The 11,645-nt window shown below is 34.6% G+C and overlaps 2 protein-coding genes across 2 annotated transcripts; both read right to left on the reverse strand.

Moving 5' to 3' along the window:
* Window positions 1–1,196: 1,196 nt before the first annotated feature.
* Window positions 1,197–3,403, reverse strand: LOC148761996 (uncharacterized). The gene is made up of 3 exons (XM_088807344.1): window positions 3,335–3,403; window positions 1,996–2,601; window positions 1,197–1,202 (listed from the first exon to the last, which is right to left on the reverse strand). Exons 2-3 carry the CDS (start codon window positions 2,593–2,595, stop codon window positions 1,197–1,199), a joined length of 606 nt encoding a protein of 201 aa, XP_088663470.1. The 5' UTR covers window positions 2,596–2,601; window positions 3,335–3,403.
* Window positions 3,404–8,246: 4,843 nt separating this feature from the next.
* On the reverse strand, window positions 8,247–10,475 carry LOC148761997 (uncharacterized). The gene is made up of 3 exons (XM_088807345.1): window positions 10,407–10,475; window positions 9,180–9,673; window positions 8,247–8,274 (listed from the first exon to the last, which is right to left on the reverse strand). Exons 2-3 carry the CDS (start codon window positions 9,665–9,667, stop codon window positions 8,247–8,249), a joined length of 516 nt encoding a protein of 171 aa, XP_088663471.1. The 5' UTR covers window positions 9,668–9,673; window positions 10,407–10,475.
* Window positions 10,476–11,645: the final 1,170 nt, after the last annotated feature.

Genomic DNA, 11,645 nt, shown 5'->3' on the forward strand with positions numbered 1-11,645 from the left:
TATTGTATCCTTATTGCATTTCGATATTGATTTGTCACTTAAAACTCAGATTCATTTGAATCATGTATGCCTCACGCATTTTCGAATTCCAATTCCCATAATATATTAAGAAAGTTTCATTATCTGACTTCATTATCAAGGTTAACTTCTATCATCCTTTATTCCACTCTTTCATATGAATATAACATCATTCTTCCTTAACTAATTTACAAATTGTACTTGAAATTACAAGACTTGAAACTAAATTCTCCTCAAGTACTTTTTAATGTTAATACTTATACCACTCTCAGCTTATAGCTTCCTTTTTATAACTACATAACTTAATGCTTGCTTTCACAAGATCCATGGCAGAACTTCTCTTGAGTATTTCCTTAGGGATATTTATTTTAAATTTATGTCTCACAACATATGATCATTTAACCCGTAACTTAGCCATTTGGCTCCTTAGCAAGTTTCAAAGTCACACATCTTATGCCCATCATGTATAACTTATAATTCTTTCTCATGGGCGTGTAAACATTCTTGAAACACTTAATCACCTATTTACTCTTTTATACACCAAGTATATCATTTCCATGAAGGCATGCCCAACTACTCATGCTTCAATTTATCTCCATGGGTTTCTAGCATGTCACCTAGTTTACTTGTGTTGTTACTAATCCTTTCCTTTCAACAAGGTCAAGACAAGATCAGTATATTCTCATAACAATATTCTATATAAACTCATTTGCTATATCATTATTGAAATCTTTATTTACATTTTCCTCACTTGCTATTGACATCTCTTATCAGTATCTCATACATTCATCTAACCTTTCGCTCGCTTCCTCTTTAGTCTTTAACAAGACTTAATCTCTTGTCTTCTTTATTTCTTAAGATTTGACTTCAGTCATCATCTTATTCATCTTAACACTCCACATGTTAATTTATTTTTATGTAGCCATCTCAAAAATTCTCTAACTTTTCTTCCTCTTACATGCCAATATATATAAGGCAATAAAATAAAAAAAAAACTTTGTAATTTCACTCATCATCTTTATCTTAATACCTCCCAATGCACTTAAGACTCCAAACAACAAAGCTTAGCATGAAAACCAATGACCATTCTTCAACTCGTGAGTTTCATCTTCATGCCACTCTCAATTTGCTCTTGCTTGTTAGCCATTAGGGGTTCTTAACGCGACAGTGTTTGAGAGTCAGTACTGTGGCGTTGCAACTATTTGATTTCACTTTATCCCAGCAACTCTTCTACCCTTAAAGCTACTACCTCAATTATTCACAATCGTGTGGCTTCCCTTCGAGTCTATACCACAATTAGTAAGACTAACTTTCTATCACAAGTTTACGATCAAAACATTGATTTAACATATTTATTTTGCCACTAGCATTCATATATCTTTACCATAACATTTAATACACGTTTGCTTAAGCAAAAATCTCCAAATTTATTCATAGCTACATGTATCTCAAATTGCTCATCACTTATCATCAGTCAATAAATCCCACTCGAAAATACCCTTTCCATATTGTATAGTGATTTCACCATATAGCATCACTGCACGATGTTCCTCCATTCTACTATCATGGATACTCCATAGAAATTAATTAAAAGATTTACGTACCCTAACTAATGCTAATTCCATTTAATCATATCTTAAATACTTCAAACTTGTAAATTACAACTCCAAATGTATGTCCATATATTGATAATCTTTATATATTTCATGATCATGAAAACTACAACTTACAAACTAGCTTTCTATCATACGTACTTTATTAGAGCACTAATTTCAACTTATTTAATCTACCCTTGGTGGTATGTCAAAATCATCCCTGTCTCGGTTGCAATCTAGAGGAATCTCTCCTCTGTATATCCGTATGAGCTGGTGGAGATGGAGCAGCTACCGTAGCCCGTCCTAACTGTGGACAATCTCTTCTAATGTGACCCAGTTGATCACAATGAAAACATCGTGCAGGCCCTCTGCACGGCCCAACATGATAATTCCCACAATTTTTGCATCTACGTGAACTTCCTGAAACAGAGGAGTCTTTGCCCCTTTTTGGTGGCTGACTAGAAGATACACTCAGATTTCTCCTTTTTGCTAACTCAGCTCGCAAACTCCTATTTTCATTCGCAAGCTTCTCAGCTCTTAAAGCCATTCGCACCACCTCTTTAGCCACGGTTGCGTCCGACTCACCCATAAAAGAAACACAACTATGTTGCCTAGCCTCTTTAAGCTTCTTAGAATCAGAAACATCCAGCACTGGTGGTGGGACAGGAGGTGGGGATGGTGGTACTGAAGGAGCAGCCAGAGGAACTGTAGGAAGAGCTTGACCAGCCTGAGCCTGGCCAACAATAGCAGTAAAGAAGGCTGCTAATGCCTGAACTGCCTCAAGAGGCATAGCAGGAATACTAGTAAGTGGTAGAGGAGGTGGAGGATGTGGAGGAGTCTTGGTTTGTTCAGCAGTAGGTGCTGCCCGAATGGTGGATGCAGTCAATTCCTCCTCTATTGCACCTAACTGACGACGTTGGAAACGACCTCTTCCCCTTCCAGCTGATCTAGTGAAAGGTGGTTGTTCGCGTCGAGGAGACATAATAATCTATAATAGGGAACAAAGTGAGTTTAGGCAACCTCAGGCTCTATATGCTTATGCATGTATTTTATTCAACCTAACCTAACTTAACTCGGGGCCACACTGACACTGTAAATTTTTAAAACAGCTTTAAAATAACTTTAAACCCAAAACTCTAATCTTTCAAACCAACAGCTCTGATACCAACTTAATTGTCACGACCCGGAACTCCCATCGAGCCCGTGACAACCGCCGCGACGTCTCAATTTACATTCATTACCCAGAATGTCAACCGAGACCCCGCAAGGCTTTAATATCAGCTTCTCATTTCCCCTGTGGGTAGCTGTTTCCAAATACCACATTTTAAAAGATTTTAAACTGTTTCCAACTTAAACAAATGAAATAATAATTTCCGTCTCACAGGGGTATTTTTGTCATTTATCCCAAAAATCTCAAAAATCATCTAAAAATATAGTATGTAAGTGGAAAACACATATTTCTTAATCAAAAATAATTTTGGATGTCTAAAACATTCGTTTAAAATGGAATTATGACTGTTATAATAAAATAAAAATATTCAATAAAATATTCAATTTTCACATAAAACGATATTTTAAGAACACTGCATAAATAATTTTTATAGCGTAAAAGCAAAATAAATTCTTACATACCGTAATACAGATAACCAAAGTATAGAATTTAATTTACAGTGACACGTGGGCCCACGAATGATCAAAAGTATCAAAAGAAATGAACCTACAGTCTTTGGATGTGGCAAGTTCAACTGTAATCCTTGCCGATATCAGTTATCTACAATCTATTCTGAACCTGAAATGGGTGGAAATGAGGGTGGTGAGATTATAAAATCCCAGTGAGTAAACAAACATCACTCAAAATATCTAAAGTCGAGTAAAAGGAGACTATTAAAACATTTCATCAAACTGTAATTTATCATCTTTCAACTTATTTCAACCAAATGAAATCAATTTATTTAAAGCAAGTAATCAGTATGGCTTATGAATTTCTTAAAAAGCTTGGCTCATGCCAAAAATTATTATCATACTCAGTTATTTGGGATACCTTGGCCGAGGGCTATCCCAACTGAGTCCGCCAAGGCTATTAGAAAGTCATGTTTTTATTTTGAAAACATAGCCATTCCTTGACGTTGGCCGAGTTCCCCTTCATGAGGTGGTTTGGCGTGAAGTGAACTCTAAAAGTTATACCTCAGGAGTTACCCTACTCGCCTCTCCAACCGAGGTAAAAATATAACAGGATTCCGTGCCCCTCTAATAGGCTAGTCCACAGAATCCAGCCCACTGCAGCAGGTCAAACCCACCATACAATAAAATTTTGACAGCATGACAGGGCTAATATATTACTCCCCAGCTTGCAAGGGTAAAATAAAGCAATTCATACAATTCATAAAAAACATAGCCCAGCCAGTCATACCAATACAATAACATAAGCCATTAATTCAATTTTAAATTTACAACATATCAGTGGTCTCCAATTACTCTATTTGCAAAATCGTTATTTCGTTTCAAGACAATTTATAAAATATTTTCATTTAAACTCATTTTGTTTACAAAACATAAAAATTTACCATTTGAACTCATTTTCATAAAATTCACCAAAACCGAATAAAAACATACTTTAGATAATTAAAATGATGGTAAGGTTACTCACCGTGTCTAGAGTGAGGATTTTCGAAATACTCAGACTATTGGTCCTTGGGTGCAATTCCCTTGCCTTTATTAGAGGACTCACCACCTTGACACAGTACAAAATCGAGAAATTCACCACATTGGTACTAAATTGAAATTAAACTAATTTAGACTACTAATGCTTGATATGGAATGCAAAAATGTCTAAATTTTTGCCTAAATGCGGTGTTAGCCTATTTCGGTCTTTTACCCGATAAATTGATATACGCGTCCGTTTAAACTCCAAATTAATTTTTTTCAGTTTCTATACCTCAATTGCACCCAAATTGACTTAATGTCCCTCAGTGTGGTGCAAATTATCAGTCCCGATAATAAATTACGAAAATACCCCTAGTGGGTAAAAATTTGTATTTTTGCTCCGAAAATTTCCATTATTTTTCTAGGCTCATAATTCATCATTATTCATCATAATTCCTCAAATAACCATCAAGATCAGCAGCCAATATTCCCCTAGAAAATTCAGCATAATGGGTTTCAATGGGAGAAAATTATATTTCTAGCTTATTTTTGCTATATTTCAATATAACTTAACTAAAATCACTTAATTCAATTAAAATCAACCAAAAATCAAGCTCAAAACTCATCCATGGAGGTTTGGCCAGCATGGGTGTCCATACCCACTTTCTAATTTTGCATGGAAATGAGAAAAAAATGCATGGGTAGTGAAAATCACAAGGAAAATCAATGAAATTTACCTTTTTAATGCTTGATTTCTTGATTTCTCTTGATTTTCTCCAAATTTTTCAGGTAGGATTCTTGTTTTTTTTTTCCCCTTTTCTCCCCTGGTTTGGACAGCTGAAGAAGATGAGAATTCCGGAATTTTCACCTTTTTAAAGGCTAAAATAATATAATATTATTTTATTCATTTTTTTAATGTTTTATTAATTCCTTAAATTCTAGCCATCCATTTATTTCCAAATTTTCACCATACACTTGTCCCACATATCCATAGCTTAGGTAAAATTCTCAGACTTATCCAAAGTCTTGGTGGAGTAATTTTTGAAATTTACACTTTTACCCCCGTAAAAGTCAAAAATTACATTTTTGCCCCAAAAATTGAAAAATTGCCCATAGACATATTTTTCATCCCTTATACTCATACCATTCTCCAATTTGTCAAATTTGATCTAAATTCTCTCAAAATCTCAAATTTTGTCCGCGAGTGGCAAAATTACGATTTTGCCCCTACACTCTAGAAATCACTGGAATTAAACTTTTTCACTGCCAAACCCTCAAATTATACTCCAATACTCAAATCATACTCCAATAAGTCAAATGGGGCTAAAAAAAATTCTTTTCTAAAAATTCCCATTGTGTCCTTGGGTGGCAAATGACCATTTTGCCCCTGGACAGTAAAAATTCTAGTTTGACTTCAAATTGATCCTCGAACTCCAAATCACCATATTAAACCATTCTGGGACTTTAATATTCTTAATTTCATTTTAAATTCTCTATTTGATCTAGTTCGAGACTTAAATTAACTTAATTGTACCATTTGGTACATTGTCGTCTTTTAACGATTTTTCTTTCAGGGCTTTCCAAGTATGCAAGCATATTGTCAATCATATGAATGACATGGAAAGTATTTTATAAGATCGGGCTTGACAACACTATCCCCCTTAAAATAAAATTTTGACCTCAAAATTTCATGTACTGAACTCAGAGAAAATGTGGGGGTATTGTTTTCTCATATAATGCTCAAATTCTTATGTCTTCTCCTTTATAGGGAATTTCGATTTGTTCACCTCATTTACCTCCAATTCAACTCAAGTATTTCGCTTATGTCTATTATTATCCTTTAAAATCAGATCAACAATAACCTTCACAATTATGATCTCTTATATTGAGACATTAAGCATGGTTCTATTACTATCATTAAGCTTGAACCATAACTCCATCTCAATCATACCAATTTCGATCGCATTTTATTCTTATTTAGGTATACCAATCACTATCTTATTACTTCATTCCATATCAAACTTCTCGACTTTCATTCATTCATCCTATCCTCATACACTATTGTGTAGTTTACAACATTATTAACACGCCATACTCATTCCTGTACATATCCTCAGCGTTCAGGAAAATTAATGGCTTTAATTATTTCTACATATTTCATGTTTACTTTGCATTTAGGAAATTTCAATCTTCTTAATCCTATTAATCCATCTCATATGGCTTAATCGTACTATAGATTATATTCCCTTAACTATTTTTCCAAAATTCCTTAGGTCACCATAAATCGTCTTCTGATAAGATTCTTAATCGTTACATTATCTATACAACTCATCAAATATATTGAGTTCAAATCTTGAACCACTAAAACCATTATTCATTTAGTTGGGTACATCACTACTCCACACATACATATACATATACATTCAAATGTCTATATTCCTCATTATGTATACGAGTCTCTGTTTTCAAATGCCTTCAGACTAATTTCTCTTAATTCATTCCCATCCACAATCAAGATTCAATAGAATAAGCTTCATAATTCATACAAATTCTCATCATGCCTGTGTATAGTTCTTCATCATTTATATACTTATATTCTCTTCTTATCGCTTCCAATTATATGCTTAAGTTTCCTTGTACTGTATATCATTGCATCACAATGTCATCTCCATTGAATTATAATCTATTATGCGTGTATGTTTTATAATCCCATTGGTATCTCAAAAATTTATCTTGACTTGATCATTGCATCTTATGCAATACTACAATTCCTAAAAGTCATCCTTATTCCTCGATTATCCTTCATGTCTCCTATATATTGTATCCTTATTGCATTTCGATATTGATTTGTCACTTAAAACTCAGATTCATTTGAATCATGTATGCCTCACGCATTTTCGAATTCCAATTCCCATAATATATTAAGAAAGTTTCATTATCTGACTTCATTATCAAGGTTAACTTCTATCATCCTTTATTCCACTCTTTCATATGAATATAACATCATTCTTCCTTAACTAATTTACAAATTGTACTTGAAATTACAAGACTTGAAACTAAATTCTCCTCAAGTACTTTTTAATGTTAATACTTATACCACTCTCAGCTTATAGCTTCCTTTTTATAACTACATAACTTAATGCTTGCTTTCACAAGATCCATGGCAGAACTTCTCTTGAGTATTTCCTTAGGGATATTTATTTTAAATTTATGTCTCACAACATATGATCATTTAACCCGTAACTTAGCCATTTGGCTCCTTAGCAAGTTTCAAAGTCACACATCTTATGCCCATCATGTATAACTTATAATTCTTTCTCATGGGCGTGTAAACATTCTTGAAACACTTAATCACCTATTTACTCTTTTATACACCAAGTATATCATTTCCATGAAGGCATGCCCAACTACTCATGCTTCAATTTATCTCCATGGGTTTCTAGCATGTCACCTAGTTTACTTGTGTTGTTACTAATCCTTTCCTTTCAACAAGGTCAAGACAAGATCAGTATATTCTCATAACAATATTCTATATAAACTCATTTGCTATATCATTATTGAAATCTTTATTTACATTTTCCTCACTTGCTATTGACATCTCTTATCAGTATCTCATACATTCATCTAACCTTTCGCTCGCTTCCTCTTTAGTCTTTAACAAGACTTAATCTCTTGTCTTCTTTATTTCTTAAGATTTGACTTCAGTCATCATATTATTCATCTTAACACTCCACATGTTAATTTATTTTTATGTAGCCATCTCAAAAATTCTCTAACTTTTCTTCCTCTTACATGCCAATATATATAAGGCAATAAAATAAAAAAAAAACTTTGTAATTTCACTCATCATCTTTATCTTAATACCTCCCAATGCACTTAAGACTCCAAACAACAAAGCTTAGCATGAAAACCAATGACCATTCTTCAACTCGTGAGTTTCATCTTCATGCCACTCTCAATTTGCTCTTGCTTGTTAGCCATTAGGGGTTCTTAACGCGACAGTGTTTGAGAGTCAGTACTGTGGCGTTGCAACTATTTGATTTCACTTTATCCCAGCAACTCTTCTACCCTTAAAGCTACTACCTCAATTATTCACAATCGTGTGGCTTCCCTTCGAGTCTATACCACAATTAGTAAGACTAACTTTCTATCACAAGTTTACGATCAAAACATTGATTTAACATATTTATTTTGCCACTAGCATTCATATATCTTTACCATAACATTTAATACACGTTTGCTTAAGCAAAAATCTCCAAATTTATTCATAGCTACATGTATCTCAAATTGCTCATCACTTATCATCAGTCAATAAATCCCACTCGAAAATACCCTTTCCATATTGTATAGTGATTTCACCATATAGCATCACTGCACGATGTTCCTCCATTCTACTATCATGGATACTCCATAGAAATTAATTAAAAGATTTACGTACCCTAACTAATGCTAATTCCATTTAATCATATCTTAAATACTTCAAACTTGTAAATTACAACTCCAAATGTATGTCCATATATTGATAATCTTTATATATTTCATGATCATGAAAACTACAACTTACAAACTAGCTTTCTATCATACGTACTTTATTAGAGCACTAATTTCAACTTATTTAATCTACCCTTGGTGGTATGTCAAAATCATCCCTGTCTCGGTTGCAATCTAGAGGAATCTCTCCTCTGTATATCCGTATGAGCTGGTGGAGATGGAGCAGCTACCGTAGCCCGTCCTAACTGTGGACAATCTCTTCTAATGTGACCCAGTTGATCACAATGAAAACATCGTGCAGGCCCTCTGCACGGCCCAACATGATAATTCCCACAATTTTTGCATCTACGTGAACTTCCTGAAACAGAGGAGTCTTTGCCCCTTTTTGGTGGCTGACTAGAAGATACACTCAGATTTCTCCTTTTTGCTAACTCAGCTCGCAAACTCCTATTTTCATTCGCAAGCTTCTCAACTCTTAAAGCCATTCGCACCACCTCTTTAGCCACGGTTGCGTCCGACTCACCCATAAAAGAAACACAACTATGTTGCCTAGCCTCTTTAAGCTTCTTAGAATCAGAAACATCCAGCACTGGTGGTGGGACAGGAGGTGGGGATGGTGGTACTGAAGGAGCAGCCAGAGGAACTGTAGGAAGAGCTTGACCAGCCTGAGCCTGGCCAACAATAGCAGTAAAGAAGGCTGCTAATGCCTGAACTGCCTCAAGAGGCATAGCAGGAATACTAGTAAGTGGTAGAGGAGGTGGAGGATGTGGAGGAGTCTTGGTTTGTTCAGCAGTAGGTGCTGCCCGAATGGTGGATGCAGTCAATTCCTCCTCTATTGCACCTAACTGACGACGTTGGAAACGACCTCTTCCCCTTCCAGCTGATCTAGTGAAAGGTGGTTGTTCGCGTCGAGGAGACATAATAATCTATAATAGGGAACAAAGTGAGTTTAGGCAACCTCAGGCTCTATATGCTTATGCATGTATTTTATTCAACCTAACCTAACTTAACTCGGGGCCACACTGACACTGTAAATTTTTAAAACAGCTTTAAAATAACTTTAAACCCAAAACTCTAATCTTTCAAACCAACAGCTCTGATACCAACTTAATTGTCACGACCCGGAACTCCCATCGAGCCCGTGACAACCGCCGCGACGTCTCAATTTACATTCATTACCCAGAATGTCAACCGAGACCCCGCAAGGCTTTAATATCAGCTTCTCATTTCCCCTGTGGGTAGCTGTTTCCAAATACCACATTTTAAAAGATTTTAAACTGTTTCCAACTTAAACAAATGAAATAATAATTTCCGTCTCACAGGGGTATTTTTGTCATTTATCCCAAAAATCTCAAAAATCATCTAAAAATATAGTATGTAAGTGGAAAACACATATTTCTTAATCAAAAATAATTTTGGATGTCTAAAACATTCGTTTAAAATGGAATTATGACTGTTATAATAAAATAAAAATATTCAATAAAATATTCAATTTTCACATAAAACGATATTTTAAGAACACTGCATAAATAATTTTTATAGCGTAAAAGCAAAATAAATTCTTACATACCGTAATACAGATAACCAAAGTATAGAATTTAATTTACAGTGACACGTGGGCCCACGAATGATCAAAAGTATCAAAAGAAATGAACCTACAGTCTTTGGATGTGGCAAGTTCAACTGTAATCCTTGCCGATATCAGTTATCTACAATCTATTCTGAACCTGAAATGGGTGGAAATGAGGGTGGTGAGATTATAAAATCCCAGTGAGTAAACAAACATCACTCAAAATATCTAAAGTCGAGTAAAAGGAGACTATTAAAACATTTCATCAAACTGTAATTTATCATCTTTCAACTTATTTCAACCAAATGAAATCAATTTATTTAAAGCAAGTAATCAGTATGGCTTATGAATTTCTTAAAAAGCTTGGCTCATGCCAAAAATTATTATCATACTCAGTTATTTGGGATACCTTGGCCGAGGGCTATCCCAACTGAGTCCGCCAAGGCTATTAGAAAGTCATGTTTTTATTTTGAAAACATAGCCATTCCTTGACGTTGGCCGAGTTCCCCTTCATGAGGTGGTTTGGCGTGAAGTGAACTCTAAAAGTTATACCTCAGGAGTTACCCTACTCGCCTCTCCAACCGAGGTAAAAATATAACAGGATTCCGTGCCCCTCTAATAGGCTAGTCCACAGAATCCAGCCCACTGCAGCAGGTCAAACCCACCATACAATAAAATTTTGACAGCATGACAGGGCTAATATATTACTCCCCAGCTTGCAAGGGTAAAATAAAGCAATTCATACAATTCATAAAAAACATAGCCCAGCCAGTCATACCAATACAATAACATAAGCCATTAATTCAATTTTAAATTTACAACATATCAGTGGTCTCCAATTACTCTATTTGCAAAATCGTTATTTCGTTTCAAGACAATTTATAAAATATTTTCATTTAAACTCATTTTGTTTACAAAACATAAAAATTTACCATTTGAACTCATTTTCATAAAATTCACCAAAACCGAATAAAAACATACTTTAGATAATTAAAATGATGGTAAGGTTACTCACCGTGTCTAGAGTGAGGATTTTCGAAATACTCAGACTATTGGTCCTTGGGTGCAATTCCCTTGCCTTTATTAGAGGACTCACCACCTTGACACAGTACAAAATCGAGAAATTCACCACATTGGTACTAAATTGAAATTAAACTAATTTAGACTACTAATGCTTGATATGGAATGCAAAAATGTCTAAATTTTTGCCTAAATGCGGTGTTAGCCTATTTCGGTCTTTTACCCGATAAATTGATATACGCGTCCGTTTAAACTCCAAATTAATTTTTTTCAGTTTCTATACCTCAATTGCACCCAAATTGACTTAA

Source organism: Theobroma cacao, chromosome 6 (assembly GCF_053813885.1).
Source record: "Theobroma cacao isolate CCN51 chromosome 6, ASM5381388v1, whole genome shotgun sequence".
NCBI classification, from domain to species: domain Eukaryota; kingdom Viridiplantae; phylum Streptophyta; class Magnoliopsida; order Malvales; family Malvaceae; genus Theobroma; species Theobroma cacao.

Coding starts and splice junctions, on each gene's coding strand:
- LOC148761996 (XM_088807344.1), bottom strand. CDS start 2,595: ATGTCTCCTCGACGCGAACAACCACCTTTCACTAGATCAGCTGGAAGG.
- LOC148761997 (XM_088807345.1), bottom strand. CDS start 9,667: ATGTCTCCTCGACGCGAACAACCACCTTTCACTAGATCAGCTGGAAGG. Junction 8,275..9,179: donor AATAGGAGTTTGCGAGCTGA/GTTAGCAAAAAG, acceptor GCAACGCCACAG/TACTGACTCTCAAACACTGT.